The sequence below is a fragment of the Orcinus orca genome, chromosome 1 (genome assembly GCF_937001465.1).
Source record: "Orcinus orca chromosome 1, mOrcOrc1.1, whole genome shotgun sequence".
Lineage (NCBI taxonomy): Eukaryota > Metazoa > Chordata > Mammalia > Artiodactyla > Delphinidae > Orcinus > Orcinus orca.
In genome coordinates this window covers 172,729,307-172,751,722 of record NC_064559.1, presented here as the reverse complement: position 1 = coordinate 172,751,722, position 22,416 = coordinate 172,729,307, and the positions used below count along the sequence as shown (strand labels likewise).

General features: G+C 46.7%; 1 protein-coding gene across 1 annotated transcript in view; it reads right to left on the bottom strand.

Annotated features, from left to right (window-relative positions):
- AGBL4 (AGBL carboxypeptidase 4) overlaps positions 1-22,416 on the bottom strand; it is a 1,394,453-nt gene that overhangs the window by 88,190 nt on the left and 1,283,847 nt on the right. The window contains exon 9 of the mRNA XM_049700153.1: positions 21,582-21,693. Coding sequence (XP_049556110.1) covers positions 21,582-21,693 — 112 coding nt within the window. The remainder of the gene's footprint in view (positions 1-21,581; positions 21,694-22,416) is intronic.

The window sequence follows — 22,416 nt, the reverse complement described above, 5'->3', positions numbered from 1 at the left end:
AAAATAAACAGCTAGGCTCAGAGACAGAGAGCTCTCTTGGCCCCTTGAGGGAAAGAAGGAGGGAGGGAGTGGAAGCTGCAGAGAATTCAAGCCTGCCGAGCAGTGTTGAGAAAAGGCCATTGACCCCAACCTCTGCCAGAGGGCTGGAGCGCCTGCTACTGGGCTGGGAGCTCCGCTTTGTGGGAATCCAAAGCTTGCTTGAACGAAACAGAACCACATTTATTAATTTATTCAACAATATTCACTGAGTGTCTACTAAGCGTCAGACCCTGTGCTGAGTGCTGGGACTAAAAAGATAAATTAGTCCCAGTTCTTGCATCAGTAGGAGTTTGTACTCTCAGGGGAGACATAGGCATAGGAAACCTGACCCCTGGGATGGCTGGGTCAGAGAAGGCTTCCTCAAGATGTGGGGTCTCCATGGAGAGCTCAGGATCCAGTGAGTTATGCAAACGAAGGTGGGGAAAGGTAGGGGTGTCGATTCCCATGGAAGCTTCGAGCTAGGGTCTGGGCATTGTCTCAGGTCAAAGGGGAAAGTTAAACAAATCACTTGAAATCCTGCAACCCAGAAATAATGACCATTAACAACTTCTTGCACATACAGACAAAGCATAGCTGGCTGGCCAGATAGATGGCTAAATGAAAATCCTTTATAAAAGCACAGTGTGCTAGAAATATTTCTATTTTAAAAGGTACTGAATTCAGGGGCTTCCCTGGTGGCGCAGTGGTTGGGAATCTGCCTGCTAATGCAGGGGACACGGGTTCGAGCCCTGGTCTGGGAGGATTCCACATGCCGCGGAGCAACTAGGCCTGTGAGCCACAACTACTGAGCCTGCGCGTCTGGAGCCTGTGCTCCGCAACAAGAGAGGCCGCGACAGTGAGAGGCCCGCGCACCACGATGAAGAGTGGCCCCCGCTCGCCGCAACTAGAGAAAGCCCTCGCACAGAAACGAAGACCCAACACAGCAAAAATAAATAAATTAATTAATAAACTCCTACCCCCAACATCTAAAAAAAAAAAAAAAAAAGCACCAGAATTAAAAAAAAAAAACGGTACTGAATTCAGTTTTTCTTAAGTTTAACAGAACTTAAAAGAATCACAACTTCTAAAGAAAAAGTTCTCTCTCAGGAGACATTATTTCCTGAAAGATGTTTTCTAAGGTGAAAAACAAGAGTTTATGAGAATCATTAACAGGTTGAAGCCGTTCTGGTTTTTTTCAAACTACGGGATTGAATTTTAGAAGAAACAGATGAGAAAACAGAGAGCGGTTAAGTAACTTACCTAAAACCACACAGCTAGTCTGAGGTACAGCTAGAACTTGAACTCAGTTATATCTGATTCTTTCCATCATATTAATTTGCTCCCCTAAGTCAACTTCCTCATTTTAAAGATCAGAAATTGGGCTCCAAAGAGGGCAAATGACTTCCCTGAAGTCATCCTTTGATTCAGCCACAAGGCAATTTGGTGGATCAGATCATTGCTCCTGACCATTCTCTCTTCCTTGTAATAAGGATCTCCCATTGTCATTTTGTTTGCCCAAGAATCCAAGAGGAGTACGTGTATCCCCACCTCACTGACTTTGGCCTTGGCCTTGGCACAAGTTTTGGTCAATGGAAGGTAAGCAGTCACGATATTTGCCACTTCTGTGTGGAAGCTTTAAATGGGATAGCATTGGGAATTACCTGGTGGTCCAGTGGTTAGGACTCTGCACTTTCACTGCAGAGGGCATGGGTTCAACCCCTGGTTGGGGAACTAATACCCTGCAAGAAGTGTGGCGCGGCCGGAAAAAAAAAAGAAAAAAGGGATGGCATTCCTGCCCCGTGCCATGACAAGACAGGGAATGAACTTTCAACTTGGACCTAGGCGAGAAGATATGTGAGCAGAGTGGCAGCTGACTCACTCATAGCCCTCACAGAACATGAATATGAAATGAATGTTTGCTGTTATCCACTACTGAGTTACTGGGGTCATTTGTTACCATAGCAAAAACCAAATAATACAGCACAATTTCTTCTTTTTTAGTTAAGTAATTTTAAAAATTAATTAATTCATTCAGTTACTTATTTTTGGCTGCATTGGGTCTTCGTTGCTGCGCGCGGGCTTTCTCTAGTTGCGGCAAGCAGGGGCTACTCTTTGTTGTGCATGGGCTTCTCATTGCAGAGGCTTCTCTTGTGGAGCATGGGCTCTAGGCACACGGGCTTCAGTAGTTGTGGCATGTGGACTCAGTAGTTATGGCTCGTGGGCTCTAGAGCACAGGCTCAGTAGTTGTGGCGCACGGGCTTAGTTGCTCCGCGGCATGTGGGATCTTCCCGGACCAGGGCTCAAACCCATGTCCCCTGCATTGGCGGGCAGATTCTTTACCACTGCTCCACCAGGGAAGTCCACAGCACAGTTTCTTGCAGAAATGTGTTCTGTGTTTTTCTCATGCTCAAAATTGTCTTTAGTCGTGCAATAATTATGGATTTAGGCCATGAGGATAATGGCTGTGTTTGTGAGCATTTGAAGTACTTATCTAGAAATAATTAGAGGAAGAGTTGAAAAGTATAAGGAGGAAAAGCCAGGTGTCATAGGTCTGGATTTCCAAGGTCACCCTCCGATGAAAAGAAAACCATGGGCAGCCCACTCTGTTGGCAGAGGCTACGATGAATCAGAGTGCTGTGGTTTCTTTCTTGTACTTTTGCCACATGAAGGACTATTGGCATTAACTAAGACACACATTCACCCAGAAGCACCTCCCTCTGAAATGGAAGATGCTAAGCAAAAAGATGCAATTAATGCCAAATGAATCTATGCCATTAAATCACTGTGTGACCTTGAGGCAGTCATTTCCCTTCCGGCATCAGTTTTCTCATTTGCAAAATGAAGAGGCTGGACAAGAATCTCTCATTTTCCTTCTGGCTCTGACATTCTATGATTTGATTGCCTCTAACTCATTAGTCTCAACTGGCTTGAAAGGGACCCAGAGGTATTGAGAATAATCATAGGAATCCATCAAAATGTAGTCCAAAGAAGGTAATCTTGAGACATGACATAACGTAAGGGAAAGGGCTCTGCACACTTTGCAGGCTCTATTGTGTGCTTTCCATTGAAAACAGGTCGGCAAATATGCCCCTTTTTCCCCAGCTTGCATCACCCTGGTGGCCTTCCCCTTACTTCTAACATCCAGCAATCTTTCAGGCCATTCTACCTCACCCTCTTTACCCAGTGAAACTGTTTTCTCCTCTCATCAGAAAGAAAAGTAGCTCTAAACCAAAGGAGTATGTCATGACACGCATAAAGATGTACAAATAACATGCTGGGGAAAGCAAAGGAGCGAAAGAAGGAATCCAGACTTCAGAGTTCAATAGGTTTGGCTGGGAATCCCCATGTCTCTTTTTGTTCATACATAAAATGGGGGTGATACTTACCTAGCACAGTTGTCCTCAGAAATAAAGGATACAAAATAGTTTATGGGTTCATGTAAGTACTCATGTACAGCCATGACAATGACAGAAGGCTTCCCGGAAGTGGTGGCATGGAGACAAACCTGAATGCTGTGTAGACTTCTGAGGGCTGGCCAGTGAGAGGGGAGGGGTAATAGTCCAATTAGAGGGGAGCGTGCGGGGGTGCAGGGATGAATGTGAACTTAAGAGAGTGGCAACGTGAATGTGGGTGAGACACGTGCCTTTTTGGGAGAAGAGGAACAGGCAATTAGGATAAGAGTAAAAGTTTCATGCACAGGAGTATAGAGACGTGAGTCTAAAGCTTTGAATACCAAGCTGGAGGGTCTTCAACCGGTAGGTAATAGGGATCCCTGAAGGGCTTAGGAAATTCGCTTTAGGAAGTTGTGAGTGTGCTGATGAAGCTTGGGAAGGAAGCTGCGTCCCCCGCCAAGATGTGAGGAGGGAAGAGAGACAGTCGCCCTCCCACAGGAGAGCTGCAGCTGCATTCATCCGAGATAGAAATCTGAGCTCCGGGGGAAACATCAGACCGCACCTTGAACTAAAACAGATGTGATTACTGTAGAAAAGATTTCTTTGAGACTTTAAATTTCAATTTTCTTCCTTTTAATCTCTTAAGAGAATCACTGGTTTTAAACCCAAGATAGTGAAAATCCCTGGTAATAAAATGAACCCAGAACTCCAATTGCTGACCAGATCTGAGTAAGATCGCCTTTACTGCTTGCTTTCCTTTCAGCCATCTTAAACTCACACCCTCAGTGCGTCCACCCTGTACCCCAAAGTTTGCTCGTGCCATAGGTTGAGGCCTTGCCACTCAAAATGGGGTCCTTGGGGCTTCCCTGGTGGTGCAGTGGTTGAGAGTCCGCCTGCTGATGCAGGGGACATGGGTTCGTGCCCCGGTCCGGGAAGATCCCACATACCGCGGAGCGGCTAGGCCCATGAGCCATGGCCGCTGAGCCTGCGCGTCCAGAGCCTGTGCTCCGCAACGGGAGAGGCCACAACAGTGAGAGGCCCGCGTACCGCAAAAAAAAAAAAAAAAAAAAAAAAAAAAAAAAATGGGGTCCTTGAATTAGCAGCATCAGCATAACCTGGGAGCTTGTTAGAAAGGCAGATTCTCAGATTGCACTCCAGACCCACTGATCAGAACTTGAACTTTAATGAGATACTCAGGTGTTTCCTGCCCATTAAGGTTTGAGAAGAACTGGATTACAGTGTGCCCTCAGATCCCAGGAGTTCTCTACAACCAGGGGAGGGCAGAGCCGGTTCAACCTCTTCATTGAACTAATGGGGAACTGAGATCCAGAGAGAGGAAAGAACTGGGTTTCCAAGGTTACAAAACTACTGAGCATAATTGGTGTAGTGAAGTTAATAACAGTACACCATGTGGTCTAATAAAAAATAAGTCTCGACCTAAACAGACATTTCTCTAAAGACATACGGATGGCCAATAGGCACATGAAAAGATGCTCATCATCACTAATTATCAGAGAAATGCAAATCAAAACTACAATCAGGTATCACCTCACAACAGTCAGAATGGCCATGATTAAAAAGTCTACAAATAATAAATGCTGGAGAGAGTGTGGAGAAAAAGGAACCCTCCTACACTGTTGGTGGGAATGTAAATTGATACAGCCACTATGGAGAACAGTATGGAGGTTCCTTAACAAACTAAAAATAGAACTACCATATGATCCAGCAATCCCACTCCTGGGCACATAACCAAACAAAACTGTAATTCGAAACGATACATGCATCCCTATGTTCATAGAGCACTATTTACAATCGCCAAAACATGGAAACAACCTAAATGTCCATTGACAGATGAATGGATAAAGAAGATGTGGTATCACACAATGGAATGTTACTCAGCCATAAAAAAAGAGTGAAATAATGCCATGTGCAGCAACATGGATGAACCTAGAGATTATTATACCAAGAGAAGTAAGTCAGACAGAGAAAGGCAAATAGCATATGATATCAATTACATGTGGACACTAAAATATGACACAAATGAACATAGCTACAAAACAGAAACAGACTCACAGAGAACAGACTTGTGGTTGCGGGGTGAGGTGAGTAGGGAAGGATTGGGAATTTGGGATTAGCAGACGCAAACTATTATATATAGGATGGATAAACAACAAGGTCCTACTGTATAGCACAGGGAACTATATTCAATATCCTGGGATAAACCATAATGGAAAAGAATATGAAAAAGAATATATATATATATATGGCTGAATCACTTTGCTGTACAGCAGAAATTAATACAACATTGTAAATAAACTATATGTCAATAAAATAAGAAAAATAATAATTCTCTATAGCTAGCTGGAGATGAAGCACAGTACATTGCAAGCCACGTTGATTTTGGCGTCAACTCTGTGCAAAATTTACAACCCAGGCAGGCCAAATTACTTCATCTCTCTGAGCCTCATTTTTCTCTTCTGAAAAAATGGGAACAATAAGACCCTTTCAACAAAGCTGTGAAGGTTAAGTGAAATAGTGTATGTGGAATATGGGACCAGAACCCAACCCAACCCAACCCTTCAGAATCCTACCTACTGTCCTTTCTCCTAATCAGAGTCAACCCAAGTCCTATTACTACAGGGCAGGTTTCCTAATTTAACAGGCGTTCCCTCTGCAGAATGGGCAGCTCCTTCCCTCAGCTCGGGCTCTTTCCTCCTCTGGCATTTAGATACACCTACAATGGCTGGTTTTCCTTTCCTGTCTTCCCCATTAGAGTGTGTCTTGCCTTAGAGTAGAAACCGTGCCTTTCTCTCTGTCTCCCCAGAGCACATCACAGTAGATGTGTTGGCAGATGGAAGGAGTGAGGGATGGAAGAGACAAGGGAGGAACAAAGAAGGAGGGAGGAAGGGAGAGGAGGAGGGAGCTGGGAAGATGCTGGCTGTTGCAAGGCAACCATTTTAGAGCATGATGGATTCATTCAAAGAAACCACTTGACAGTACAGAATTCATCTTTTTATGACTGTGACAACACTAATACATTTATTTCCCTTCTGAAATTAACTTTCTAATATTAAGGAAGGTCAAAATGAACTGCAGCAAAATGAGACATTTTGTCACTTTTAACAAATTATACCAAAGCAGACTGTCAGATTAAAGGGGGCACCATTTTGAGTCTAAACCCTGATACTGATTGCATAATCAGAGCTCGTGCTTGCCATTCTGCTCTTTCCCTGCCCACAGACCTCCAATAGTTCCCTTTGGCCCAAATGATAAAACTCAAATATCTCAGCCTGTGTTCTGAGGCCCTTTAGAATATATTCACTTTTTTTTAAAAGCCATTCCTTCCCCCAAAGGGACACTGTACACCAGTCAGACCCACCTCCTTCCTCCTGTCCTCTTCCTACGCACCTTTGCTCGTGTGACGTCTCTTGTCTTTACTGGCATCTCTCCCACTGTATGCCCGTGGAGACTCTCTCTACCCTTTCTCTGCCCCTACCCACCCAACCCATTGTCTGGCTCCTTGTTCCTCAGGATTTGACTTGTTCTGTCCTGGAGTCTGCCACTTCTGCTCTTTTAGCCTTGAGTTGCCCTTGACAATGGCTTGGACCCTGAATTCCTACTGCCTCTCTCACACCTTATTCTGCCCCACCCTTAATTCCCTTGGAGGCATTTGGGAAAGGCTTGGTGGTCTAGGAAGGGACACTGAATTGGGGGGCTTTGTTAAAGGGGAAAAAGAGGGAAAGGAAACAGTGCTGACCCTCTGTCCTGTTCCTCTTGGTCCTCCCTTTTTTTTTTTTCTTTTCTTTTTTTTTTTTTTTTTTTGCGGTACGTGGGCCTCTCACTGTTGTGGCCTCTCCCGTTGCGGACCACAGGCTCCGGACACGCAGGTTCAGCGGCCATGGCTCACGGGCCCAGCCGCTCCGCGGCATGGGGGATCTTCCCAAACCGGGGCACGATCCTGTGTCCCCTGCATCAGCAGGCGGACTCTCAACCACTGCGCCACCAGGGAAGCCCCCACCCTTCTTTTGACTCATCCGTCTGTGTGCTCCGCCCTGGGCTGGACTGGGGGATACCTGCAGTCAGAAGAACAAAGATTGAACCTTGACTCTGTTTCTTGGGAAAGCGTCTTAGTAACTTTTAGGGCTTAGTTTCCCTACCTGCAAAGTGAAACAAAACAATAATCCCTATCTCACAACATGGCAGTAAGGGTCAAATGGCTGCTTATATGTGAAAGTGCTCTGAAAACTATACAGCTTTGTGACCAATTAGCAAAAATAATTATAACAGGGCTTCCCTGGTGGCGCAGTGGTTGAGAGTCCGCCTGCCGATGCAAGGGACACGGGTTTGTGCCCCGGTCCGGGAAGATCCCACATGCCGCGGAGTGGCTGGGCCCGTGAGCCATGGCTGCTGAGCCTGCGCGTCCGGAGCTTGTGCTCCGCAACGGGAGAGGCCACAACAGTGAGAGGCCCGTGTACCGCAAAAAAAAAAAAAAAAAATTATAACAAGACCCATGTGCTAGTGATTCATCCCCAGGGCCTAAGTGATGTGCTCCCACCCTACGGAGGTGGTGGGGGCCTGAGTGTGAGCCCCAGCTCTACAGTCCTACCCTGTGGCCTCGGGCGGGCCAGCTCCCTGCCCTGGGCTCATGTGCTCTATGTTCTTTTTCTATGAAAGGTTAGTTTGGGGCACCTCTTCAGTTTTTCCAGCTCTGAAGTTCTCTGGCTCTACTAAGTGAGCTGTGAGACCCCAGAAGGCCAGAATTAAGTTACTAATTCAAGGTCAAAAGTACCCAAGTCAGGAGAAGTTGGGATGTACGTGTTCTCAGGTGGTGCCCCGGTCTGTGAATAAAGAGGGGGCATCCTGAGGCGCTAACCTCTTGACTGACTTGGTGTCAGCTGACCCCACTCAAGACTCCATCCACCTCCTGACTTGCCTGGCGTGTTCAATCCAGGATTTCATTCCAAGTGTTCCTTACAGTGCTGGGGGGAAGGGCAGGGTACCCAAAGTAACAGAATAAAGCTGGTATATCCATTTATAATGTCAATTGGACATAAAGACTATGGGGGTCATTCTGAACATGTGCTATACAGAGGTGTCATCATACTCAAGAAGAAGTCAAGTCAACAGAATCCCTCTTTTCTAGGATGGCCATTTACGTGTCTTTTAGAGATAAAAGAGGAGACTCCTGGGAACTGCTGCGGTCCTGCTGGCTGCTCGGCCCTTGCGGAGCCCACTCACCTCACCTGCACCAGGAAAGGGGCTTTGGGATCAGGCAGCTCTGACTCCACTTCAGCTCTGCTCCCATCAGCTGTGTGACCTTGCAGGTTCTAACGCTTTTCATTTGCTCCTTCCTTTAACTGACATTTTACTGATGTGTTAGGCATTATGCTCTGAGCAAGAGAATGCAGAGGTGACAGAGACATAGTTTTATCCCTCAAGGAATTCACGGCTGAGTAGAGAAAAACGAGCACGTAAAGCAATCAGCTTGCTGTGGAGTGATAGATGTGAGCACCGGGAGAGATTACGGTGGGGTGAGGGCGGGGGTGTCCTTCATGCTGAGCCTTAGTTTCCTCAGCTAAGAAATGGGGATAACGACACCCAGTTCATAAGGCTGTTAGATGGGTTCGATGAGACAATGCCTAGCACTTAATAGATGCTCAATAAATATCAGCACCTTCCCCCTTCCTCAGCCCACCACCCGCCTAGGATCCTAAGCAGCTGCTTTCATTTGCCCCATCTGCACAAGAACGTCCTTTCACGTAACAGAAATGTCTATTAAAGAACATGCTTTAGCAATTGGAGGAGTTTGCAAGGTCACAGCCTAGAGCTAAACTCTAACAGGAAAGAAATTGTCCTCTTGTAACAGGGAGCCTGAGTAAGTCAACTCTTTCGACTGCTGAGTGTGCACTGGTGGTGCCGAAGAAAAGCTTTGGCCTTGACATACCCTCTAGGTATAGCCAGTGAGAGGCCATTTCTGACAAATGGCCTTAGCTGCCAACCAGCATACAAACTCCGCCTTCCAGCTAGCCCTCCTCCAGAGCCTCTGCTTGTGCATCCCACCCCATGCCACCTGTGGGGTCTGGAATCACCCCAAGGGGTCTGGAGGATCACAGTCAATGGTATGCACTTTAGAACCACCCTTGCTGGTGTCAGCCCTTAGGGATTATAGCAGGTTGCCCCAACACACATGCACATATACCCAAAACCTGGGAATGATGGAAATCCACTTGCCCACCAGAGGTTAAACGGTAAAATCCACACAGAATGGATCAGAACAGACAAATATAGGAAGCCATAAGAGAGAAAGGCTCCATGCCTGGAACTGAGTTGACTGTCACCCAATTAAGGGTTATTAGCTCAGCTGAAGAAAGCCTGAGTCACAGATGGAGGTTGGGGAGTGGTCAGAGAAGCTGAGATAAAGGCTAGACCTGCTCCCAGTCTATCTTTTAAGAACTTCTTGCAATGCTCTTGCGATAACCAGAACTATAGCTGTTTTTTTAATGCTACAGTTTAAAGATAGTGACAATGTTCTGAAGATGGCTTTGTGAAATTAACATTGAAATATCAGTTACTGTATGTTACTGGATTTGAGCTTATAGTAAGAGTAAATGCTAACATTAATTGAGTGCTTACAATGTACCAGCCTTAGGAAATACCACGCTAAGTGCTGAGTGCTTTCTATGCAGGGTCTTCTTTAATTCTCACAACACCGCTGTGAGGAGATGCTACTACCCCATTTCACAGATAAAGCCACAGAGGCTCAGAGAAGTGAGGTGACAGGAAGAGGCAGAATTGGAAGCTGGAGGCAATTTTTGACTGCAGAGCTCTTGCTCTTCCTCCCTGAGAGTAAAGGGTCTGCCTCTGGTCCTGGCTGACAGGACAGTATTTGAAAGCCAAAGACTTAGCAGACGAACAAAAGGCCAAAGTAGGGAAAAAGGGCACAATCTGAGGTTTGCTCCAGGGAAGGGGAGATGAGAAGTCTTTGTTATGCTTACAAAGAGGGTGCAGAGGAGTTAACAGACTTCCTAGGATGTTAGGAGCCTGGATATAGGTACCTCTGGGACAGGCATTTTGGTTTTGTTTTGTTTTGTTTTGTTGTTTGTTTGTTTGTTTTTTGTGGTACGCGGGCCTCTCACTGTTGTGGCCTCTCCCGCTGCGGAGCACAGGGTCCAGACGCGCAAGCTCAGCGGCCATGGCCCACGGGCCCAGCCGCTCCGCGGCATGTGGGATCCTCCGGGACCGGGGCACGAACCCGCGTCCCCTGCATCGGCAGGCGGACTCCCAGCCGCTGCGCCACCAGGGAAGCCCTGGGACAGGCATTTTGAACAGAGTAGAGGTACAATGGCTGGATGGTCGGATGGAAAGATAGACAAAAGGATGGCTACTTAGAGGGATGGATGCACAAGTGATACCGATTGCTTCCAGTTTCCCTCTATAAGGTGGGCTGACCTGGCTTCATGAGGCTCTTATCCTAGGGACTGGCCCAGAACCAAGCACTTGACTCTGATGAGTTTGGTTCTGTTTTATAAACTAAAATGAATTCCCTCCTCATATATGGGTAGTCAGGTCCCCTCCTCCTTCCATAACTTTTTTCCAATTTTAAAGTTAACATATATTTATGGAAAACTGTTGGGAAACATAAAAAAAGGGGGGAGAAGAAAACAACCCTATTACCCAGAAATACCACTGTTAACATCTAGTTTACCTCCATTCTTTTTGTGTACATTTTGAACCTGGTTGTTATATATGTCTTAACATATAATACATATGCAACTTTGTCTTATCTTTTTTTCACTTAAAATTGCAGCATAGACATTTTCACAATATTATAACATCCATTCCATGAATGTATTGTGATATACTTAATCAGTTTCCCACTGTTCGGTGTTTCAATTTTTCTTGTTTTTTTTTTACTGTTTATAAATAATGATTCTGTGGACTTTTTTTTTTTGCATAAATCCTTATTCACACTTTAGATTATTTTAGCTTAGGTTTCTAGTACTGTAATTGCTGGCTAAAGCTATAAACACACCAATATATTTTAAACCCCAGAAAGTCATAATAACATTGCTTTTCTCTTTTAAATTTCATGTCTTCCCTGCTCCCTGAAGGAAAGCTCCCACGGCTTCAGGATGAAGTCCAAACTCCCTGGGGTAGCCAACAGGGCTCTTTATGACTGGCCGCTGCCTAGAGCCCAATCTTACTTCCAGTTCCTTGCCCTGAGTTCCTCCCATCCCCATATACCAAACTCCCTGGAATCCCCTGAGTATATTCACCAGTCTAGTACATATGTCTTCACACACACTGTTCCCTCTGCCTGTAATACTTCCTGTGGCCTTTGTCTAAACAACTCCGATTCTTCCTTCAAGGCTCATCTCGGAGGTCACGTTCTCTCGCAAGTCTTGTCTGACACCAAGTCCAGTTGGGATGACCTGCTTTTCCCACATGGTACCCAGATCCCTTGTCTATCGTAACACTTCCCACCCTGTCGTGCCATCACTGGTTTACTGAGTCTGGAATGCTAGACCAGGGGTTTGCAGACTTTCTATGGCCTTGGAATCCTTTATTCAAACACATATTTTATACTAATAATAGTTAAACTCTTTTGAGAATAGATGTGCCTGGCACAGTGACTGTACAGTGCCTGAAGCAGGACACATGGATCACTTCAGTTAATCCTCACAACAGCTTCTTACAAACAAGGAAAACTGAAGCTTAAAAAGGTTAAGAGACCTGCCCAAAGTAGCAAAGCCATTGAATGTTGAAATAAGATTTAAACCTGGGCCTGAGCCTGAGCTCTTAGCCACAAAATTATACCTTTCTGGTTAAAATGGAGAGGAGCCCCATGTGAGGGGGTCCTCGGACCTCTTGCAATTTTTCTAAAAGCAGCTGGAAATCCACTGCTCTATTCTGGATCAACAGCTCCTTGAGGGGAGGGACTGTGTCTTATTTGCCTTTGTACTCCAGTATACAGGGCTTGGGCTCAGAAAATGTGTGTTGAATGGATAAATGAATGATTTTTCCCTTTTGAAGGCTATTGAAGGCTATAGGGAAGTTACTCTTTTGTATACACTTTACTAGCTTTGTAGTAAAAGCAAGAAATAGGAGCCTGGAATGGCTTGCTGAGTGGGAGAGCATCAAAGCTCATTGGACAGAAGGTCAAGTTGTGTCCAGGCTGATAAGACTTCTCACAGCCAGACACCTGGGGCCAGTACAAGGCTTGGGAGGTGGGCATTAGTACTTCAGGAGGATGGGGCAATTTCTGGATGAAAGGTTAGACAGTTCATTTCTTGCTGGACACAGTGCTTAGTCTGGTCCCTTTCATCAGAATTCAGCTCTCTCCAGCACGGTAAATGGTGGACTAATTAGGCATCTGACTTACTTGATTTCCCATGGCTAAGGCCGATTTCTGAAATGCAATATGCTACTTGATGTACCAGCGTGAATTCATCCTTAGCTCAGGAGTCTCCCAACAGTAACAACCAAAAATAACTCTTGGAAAAGTTCCACACACATTGAACACAAAACACCCTAAAATGTAACCTGTAGTCTGTCATAGGCCAGCTCAGTTGAGCCTCTAATGCGGTGGCAGGCTGTGTGCAGATCCCAATGCTCTCGGTCCCGGGGCCTGGAAAGGAGAAGGGGAGGAGTTTGCTGGAGGGGTGAGAAATGGGTGCGGTAGGTGAATTGGAAAAGTTCCTGGAAGAGATGACCTGGAGTTAAGCTGGAGTGTTTGGGTAAGTGTAAAGAGGTTACTCCCAGATTATTCTCAGGCTGTCCACAGAGACCTCTTTTTAACTCACTGTGGCCTGGATAATTGGGTGCTCATGGGATAGGAAAAATGGGGAAGCACGCTTGGTCTAACCTAGAAACCAGGGTAAGTGGAACAGATACGGGCAGCAGAGAGGGGTGAGGAGAAGAATTTTAGAATTTTCAGATTTGTGACGGAGATCCTCATGGCTGGATTCTAACATTCTGGAATTTTCAAATTTGTAAGCTTGAGAAGATTCCATATGTGAGAGCATTTTATGACAAGGGATTAGCAGGGGCAAAAAATGAAGGAACGAAGATGAGTCCATGGAAATGCAGCACGGTGAGAAAGTTGCGGAGGTCGATTTCTCTGGGATGTTCCTGTGCTATATTGATAAGGGGCAATGGGTCAGATGAGGGAGCTGCCAAGATGTCCCCAAACCATCCTTGAGGACCTACCAAGCGTGGGACCCTGCCAGGTGATGGAGAGGCACGCTGGAAAAGATGGAGCTTCTACCCTTGAGAAGCTCAGCATAAAGGAGGCAGGGAAGCTATCACTAAAACACAGCGTGATGTGCGCTTTAACCGGGAGGTGTGCCCAGCTCTGCGGACTGCCTACAGACATCCAAACAGCTACCCTTCCTGAGAACTGCATTTCAGTCAATGCTCAAGAGGCCCTCATTGAGCTGCCAGCTAGTAGCCAGCCCTGCCCAGGGCAGCAGGGAGGGGAAGGCAGATCCTTTGCACTGGAGGGGTTTGCAATTTAGCTGAGAAAATGGAACCTATAGTCAGAGGAGATGCTTCTATGGTGCCAAGCCCATGAAATACACTCTATAAATGTTGATGGGCTAAACCACTAGGAGACAGAAGCAAAGTCTATCAATAGACTTTGGGCCAAAGTGTTCAGGGAAATCTTAGAAGCGGTAGGGCTGGAGGTGGGTTCTGAAGAAGGGGGATTTTGAGAGTGGCTAAGCGTGTCTCCTGACTTGAATACTTTTCCTTCTCTCTCTTTTTTTTTTTTAACATCTTTATTGTGGTATAATTGCTTTACAATGGTGTGTTAGTTTCTGCTTTACAACAAAGTGAATCAGTTATACATATACATATGTTCCCATATCTCTTCCCTCTTGCATCTCCCTCCCTCCCACCCTCCCTATCCCACCCCTCCAGGCGGTCACAAAGCACCGAGCTGATATCCCTGTGCTATGCGGCTGCTTCCCACTAGCTATCTACCTTACGTTTGGTAGTGTATATATGTCCATGCCTCTGTATTCATCAGATTCCCACACATTTTTCAGAACACTGTGCAGATGCTCATTCCAGGTTCTGATGAGTGGATTTCTTCTTACCCGCCTGTCTCTCCTCTCTCTCTCCCAACACGCATTCATGGCAGGCCTGTGCCCTCCCTGCGTTGGGTGTTAGGGATACAGAAGTGACCAAGGTGAAGTTCAGGGCCTTGGTGGGATCACAGTCTGTGGTGGGCTATAGGAGCTGGAGGTGGGGTTGGGGACAGTGAGGTAAGTGCTGTAATGACGAAATGCATAAAATCTCAATAGCTCCATTTTTAATATACCTACTACTGAGTGTTATTTATGTGCATATTATCTTATCCCGAGAGAAATCTCATGAGATGGGCGTTGTTGATCCCAATTTACAGATAGGGAAAATAGGACACAGAGAGCTTAACTGACCTGACTCAGAGGGAAACTTCTAGAAGCTTTGCTGGTCCCCATGCAGTTGAAACAATATGTATCTAGTTAGTTGGTGAGAGGCATCCAGAATCTTTCATGGAAAGATGTTAGAGAAATTGGAGGAAACAACCAGCTTGACAGGAATATTGCTCTGACATGAGAGCTCCATCTATCCACCCTGCTCACTGCCACAGTCCAAGCTATAATCTAGAGAGGTAGAAAAACGACACCTTTTATGATAGGGGGAAGTTACCCTTTAGAAAAGTAATGATTTCTCTTAAAATTCTTTAAAGTTTCATAAACCATCTCAAACTGTTGTAGGAAAATCTGTAAAAACTGCATGAACTCAGAGCCCCCTCTACAATACCACATTTACTTCCAGCCTTCACTTCCATATTCAACCTTTCCCCTGGTGGCTGTTTACTGATTTCCTGGGCCCTGCTGCTAGGAGTGGAAGAAAGCACTGGAGTAGACCCACGTGTGTGGCCTATGGCAGTGGTGTGAGAGCATTGCACCTACTCCTCTTGAAACCTTTAGCAGCCGGGGCAGTCTGGACATTTCCGCAGGGAATTCCTCTCCATGCTGCCCCACGGCAATAATCCCTCCTCACCTTTACAAAACGCTTCATGTTCATATAATGGGGTGTCTCTCTCCAGCTTGCGAGCTAAGCAGGTCAGGGACTGTTCTTCCCTTTAGCAGATGGGCACACCGAGGCTCAGGAAACTGACATTGATGGAGCTTCTGCCATGTGCTGGGCACCTGCACAGGCATTCACTCCGGGAATGCTTCCTGTGCTTCCCTGCAGCAGCCAGGACTTTTGTGCCTTGGCGTGAAATCCTGCACAGCAGTGGAGCGTACATAACCAAGAAACAACTCCAAGATGACACAGACTTGGAGACAGAAGGGCCCTGTGGAGATCATCCTTCAACCCCTACAGTGTATAGATGGGGGGAAATGAAGGCTCAGAGAGGGGAAGAGACTCGCCTAAGAGCACCAAGCAAATCCATGGTTCAGCCACTCTGATGGGGGAGTTACATTCCCCGCAAGGCCCTCTTGCTGCCACAAAGATCAGCCCACATAGTTCCAGCTTCTCCCTGCAGGGGACCTCTGGCATAATAAAGTCATAGATGTGGGGATGAAACAAAAATCTGGGAACCCATTGTCCAGATTCCAAAGTTCCTGAGGCCTTGGTGAGATAGCTTGCAAACGCCCCGGGGATGTGGTTTTCACCTGGGCTGGCACAGTCTGCTCCTAGGGACGGATAAACATCCTGCCATGGGGGCAAAGAATTATCCCGCCCCAGATGCCGTGGCTGTGCCTCTTGCTCTCCTGGTTCCCTCCTAAGTGTGTGTGTGTGGGATGCAGATGGGACACCTCCAACCTTCTCCCCGGTACGCCCGTCCTTGCCCAGGTGAACTTACCCTTCCACCGGCAGGGTTCTCCCGCCAGACTGTCAGGTACTAACATGCAGGTGGCCTGCGGATTCTAGTGAGAGTCACCATCTCAGAGCCTTCTGGTCTGGTGACCAGAGAAACCTCTGTTCACCCTAAGAACAGACCTCATGGGCCATTTCCTTCTTTTTTAACTGACTGTGAAACTGTGCTGTCTGTACATTTGTGTACCTCTCCTTCGTGTGACTGTGTAGAACCATATACTTGTCTGTGTCTATCTCTTATTTACCATGTTTACATAAAAATAGTTTCTGATTTATGTATGTGAACATGTGCATTTTCTGCATATTTCTATGTTGTGTGTGTGTGAATGAGTGTTTGTCCTGCACGTGTTATCCAACCGTGTCGCTCACTCTGCACGTAAACGTGATAATTTATTTATTTATCTGACAGAAAGAGAGCAGCTTATCTTGAGGATTACAGGAGGCAAGCAAGGAAAAAAAAACCCAGCCCTGTGCTGCTCTGTTTGAAAAACTGCTCCGTGTTGTTATGGCAGCTAATTTTCCTTAAATGATTTAAGGAAACGGATCTGTCTAAAAGAGCTGCAGCCAAGTTGTTATAGCAACACAGGCCTTTCTCCTCTAGGAGAAGGCAGGGAATCACCCCAGAGCATAGAGACTTCTCCACAAAGCAGCCCTGGGCTCTGAGGGACTCAGGGGGCCGAGGAGAGGGCAGGAGGGGACGCATTCACCTCCCATGTCCCTTCCTGGGCATCCTTCTTGAGCAGCCCTGGCCACGCTCAAGTTCGGGTCTCATCGTCTCTCACCTGCACCCCTGCCATCAGCGCCTATCGGGCACTCTTCTTCCGCTTCGTCTCCACGTTGCGGACCTAGTCACTTTGTAAAGCATCTATCATTCAACATCATATTCTCTCTGGTGCCGTGTTCTGCGCTCCGCCCTGGATACACATAGGACACGTCCTTGAATAGCATGTCAGGGACGTTGGCCTTTATCCCACAAATAATGGGGAGTCACTGGAAGGTTTTAAGCAGGGGAGAGAGCCTCAGGTGGATTTAAATTTTAGGACGTCTCTAGGGTTTCTAGATTGGGGGCCCGAATGGACTGAAGTACTATTGACTCATCCATCTCTCTCCCTCGCCCAAGTGGTTTCGATGACTCTTCAGTGATGGTACTGATTCTCAAGATTGAGAGAGCTTGTGCGCCACAACATTCCCGACAAGCAGCGCTTTGTTCCACTGCCTTAATTGTTTTTACAGTTATTATACTTCAATTAAAAATCAGATTAAAAAAGGGCCTAAGACTTTGATTTTAATGAGAAGAGAGCATTGGACCACAGGAAGAAGCCACATTCCTTGCCCATGAGCTTCCTCACAGCTGCCCTGTTGGATATGCTGCATACCCACCCCAGCAGCTGAGCTCTCCCACCTGCATTCTGTGGCTCAGCTTGCCCTGGAAAGCCCTCTCCCCTTTCCCTGTCACCTCCCTCATCCCTAACCCATAGCCACCTGATAAAATATTTCCCATTCCTAAAGGTCCAGTCCAAATCCCTTGAAAAAACTTCCTTGGGTCCCCCTGGGGATGCAAGCACGCACGCGCGCGGGCGCGCGCGCACACACACACACACACACACCAATGCTCACAGATATAGACCCTGCCCATCAGCAAGGGTCTTTCTGATTCTCTGCCTGCTGATCCTGTATGCAGAAGGCCACCAGGATGGAAGGTGTGAGGCTGTGGGCATTTAGAAACAAGGTCAGAAGCTGTCCTGGCAGTTTAGATAGCTCTGGGGTTGAGCGATTCTGATGATGTCTGTGATGGTGAAGGTCCAGGGTAGAAACGCTATTAGGGCAGATGCCTGGGGCACTGCGGTGTTTACATCTGGGCACATTGACTCTCGAAGTTAAATGTGAATTTGAATGGGATACAAATAATGTTTGTTGAGGATCTGGTACACACCCGGTATTGTGTTAGGTGCTTTCACATAGCTTTTTTTTAAACACCTCTGATGTTTCTTCCTTTAAAAAAAAAAAAAATTATTTATTTTGGCTGCACCAGGTCTTAGTTGCGGCACATGGGATCTTTGTTGCAGCCTGTGGGATCTTTAGTTGTGGCATGCAAACTCTTAGTTGCAGCATGCAGGCTTCTTAGTTTCAGCATGAGAACTCTTAGTTGTGGCATGCACGTGGGATCTAGTTCCCTGACCAGGGATCAAACCCGAGCCCCCTGCACTGGGAGAACGGAGTCTTACCCACCGGACCACCAGGAAAGTCCCTCACAGAGTTTTTAGGTAGAGAGATAGTGTAATTTGTCATCCAAACAGGGACGCTTTTAAGAGTGGAAGTACGTACCATTAACAAATACTCCAGGACAATGGGTATAAACCAGAACTGCCCTGGGCAAGCCGAAACTTTCAACCATCCTTTCTACAGATCACACTTTGTACATTCTTTTGGTAACCCTTGACGCAATTTGTAAATCTATATTTATCAGTATTTACTTGTTTAATGCTTATTCTCCCACTAGATTGTAAGAGTTAGGGTTTTGTTCACTATTATGACTACAATGCCTGGTAGTTAGAAACTACTTGATAAATATTTGTGGAAAAAGGAAGGAAAGAATGGAGTAAGATTCTGGGCAGGGGGGCGGGGAAGAGAGGAAGAGACGGAGGGATCCAGGGTCCTGGTCCAGGTCAGCTTGGCTCTGATGTTAGTGCTCTACATCCTTGCTTGGGGCGTAAAGGAGTGGGCTTTCGGGAAGAAGGCAGCTCCCACAACTCGCTCAGCATCCTAGTGTGTTTACCAAGGTCCAACCAGGTGATGATCCATCTGGTCATAGCACAAAGATATCCTAATCCCTCTGAAGCTCGGTCTTGCCTGATCTGTATTCTGTCACAGGATCGAGTGCCCAGTTGCCTGGGAGCAAATCAATGCCTTCAGATTGATGATGGCAACGGCAGGCTGATGCCTCTTCTCTTTAGCAAACTTGACGCCCTCCCTTCTGTTCCTCCCCCAGTTCTCTCCTCGGGGATTCACCTAAAACACCACTTTTTTTCTGAGGCCCCCACTCTGTCACTTCTCCTGCCTCGTGTCTTTTCTTTGATCATGCCTCGCTGTCCCCTCTGTGAATAGCTCTTTAATATCTATAAACCATATTACAGTGGGCATAACAGGATTTGCCATGTTCAATCCAATGCAACTCAACAAAGAGTTATTGAATAGCTATTATCAGCCAGATCAGAAAAAAAGGTAGGGGCTGTCTGTCCTCTTTTAATAAGAAGGTGGCAGAAGAAGGAGGTATCATGATTCTATCAGGGAAACTACAGTTAACACCGAGGTCTGGGGGATGGAACCCAGCTGACAACAGACACCTCCTGAGCAATTCAGAAGCAGCATTTCTCTGCCAGGAAAGGTGGTCAGGATGGATCAAAAGTTCAGGGTAATAACGGGGTTTGGAGAGTATAGCTAACACCTTCTTTTGTAGACAAGGAGGGATGAATTGGAGAAGGAAGCAGATATACTAAAGCTATGGCTACGTAAGCCCTGACAGCAAGTGGGTTATGAAAAGACCTAGGGAAGCAAAGATCACAGAGGAAGATAAAAATGGCAGTGGAGTTAACTACTTTGCACCTAAGGTCTTTCTTACTTTTTCATTAATCCTTTGCTCTAATATATACATTTGTTTTTATGTACACAATTCTGCCTGGTCAATACATACTGCTCCTTAATTTAGGGTATTCTTGTTGGTATCTTCAAAGAGAGTGAGTAGAATGAGGTACACGGGTGCATCATTGAAATACCCCAACTCTGGGACCTTTGCTGTCTTAGCAATCACTGTCTCTCACCTGATGGCAGTCAAGGGGTCATAAATCACAATCATCAATGTAAGGCCAACTGGCCCGAGGCAGGGGAACACAATCAGATTCACAGGTTGCATCAGACCGAAATTCTCCGGACCACCCAGTTCCAGAAACTGCCCTGGAGACATTCCGGACCACCCAGTTCCAGGAACTGACCTGGGGACTTTGAACCCAGCCCAGCCTTCCCGCCTTTCGAGGGGCGGGACTAACGGTCCCCCAGGATACCCGAAAAGACCACCAAATAAGGAATACCCTGCGCCCTCCCAGATTCACCACACCCCTTTCCCTTCTTCCCCTATAAAATCTTGCCCGACCCTCACCCAGGGGCGACTTCTCTGGTCCCTTTCTCTCGGACCAGTGAACCTCGCCCGGGAGCGCTCCCTCATGAAGCTCACTTGAAGCTTTCCTCTGTTTCGCGGTGCCGTCTGTTAAGATCCGACCTTACAATCAATGTTGGAAGAGACTCACTCAGACGTAGTCGCACTATAATGTCTTCCAAACAATTGAGTCTCCTCCGTGCACTATTTCTGACAGTGTCATTTAGCTTCAAGTTGAACACTTTTAGTAAGGCCAAGTCCACAGGTCACACACCCACTCCGTCCTCAGGCAGCTCTAATGGTTAAGGAGTTTTATTTCTCTATCGACCTTACCTCTTGCTTTGGCCTCCCCTGGAAGATGTCTGACTATCCTCCTTCACAGCTCTTCAGACAGAATGATGGTGGTCGGCCTCCTTTCTTCTCTAAGCTATGAAACCCCAATGTCTTCTCCTATTTCTCACAAAGTCATATCCCTGTGAGCAAACTCAGTGTGGACATCCCATTCCCCTTCTTTCTGGAATAGCAGGCCCTCTTCTCTAGGAGCAGATTCATCACTACCATCACACACCCCAAGGTCAACTACATGATTCCAGCGAGGCTGTCCTGTCCTTACATACCCTTGCCTCTTGGGCCACAGTTGCCCTGCCCAGAGGTGGCCAGGTCCTCCAGTTCCTGCCCAGAGGAACTCCAGTCCCTCTTGGAACTGGAACTAGAATATGAGAGTGAGTCACTCTCTAGTGGGGGAACCACCGGATGTGACAGTTGACACAAGCTCCCTAGAGATTCAGGGGGCCAGGCTACAGTCTTCAACTGTATATGAGGCTCTGGGACTCTTCTAAAAACTTCTCTATTCTGTGTAAACTGGTTCAAGTTGTATTTCTTTCGCTTGTAACCCAAGAGCCCTGATAAATGTGCTCTGGTATATTTCCTCCACCCCACGAGATCTCCACAACTGAAGCCAGTATTCATGAGGGGTGGGGAGGCACTTGTCCAAGTCAGAGAAGAGACCAGCAGGCCTAGTCCCTCCCGGGTTTTGACCCTGAATTCCTACTTTGCAGGTCCTAGTGGGCTTTCCCAGTACAACACTGCCCTTTCCCAGATCAAGCCATAAGACCAGCAGCTGCTGAGGGGGTTCAGTTACTCACTGGGTCGTTGTACATCTGAATGATGAGCTGTTTCACCCCATGCAGGGTGGGGTGGGCCCATGGAGAGGGATCCAGCCAGTGACGGTTCAGGTCGAACCCCATCAGAGAGCACCTAGGCAGTACCCAAAGTCAGAGTCAGTACAGGAGCAGTCATTATGTCACTTACCTAGCACGTGTTTGTTTGTTTGTTTTTTGCCAGAGACAGTGCTGAGCATTTAACACGTGTTAATTCAGTCACTTTCAACAACCCTATGAGGTCACTATTATTATAATTCCTCCTTTACGGAAGAAGAAACTGAGTCACGGAGAGGTTCAAACATATTTCTGCGGAGCAGTCTCACTTCAGTGTCCATGAGACCACAGACGCATGCGCATCTCCAATACAGTGCCAGAAGGAAGTCTCAGGCCTAAACCATCGCTTTCCCCACTGTTCCTCTCTGTCTCACACCCACAGCCAATCCATTGTGTCTACCTTCAAAATATACTCAGAACCCAGCACTTTTTATCACCTCCACGGCTATCACCTTGAGCTTGGACCAAGGTCCGGAGTACTGTAATAATCTCTTACCTGGTCTTGTTTCTACCCTCGCATCATCCTACCCCACCTCTCACCCTACATACCCTCCCCCTTTTCCACACAACACCCAGGGTGATCCTATTAAAACATAAGTCTGATGGTGTCCCTTCTCTGCTCAAATGGTTCTCTGCTAGATGCAGAGTAAGAACCAAAGTCCTTACCACCAGCTACAAGTGCCCATGTGGTCCACCCGTTATCTTCTCTCACTTCAGCTCCTAACACGGTCACTCCTGCTTCTTCTGTGCCAGGTTCTGGCCT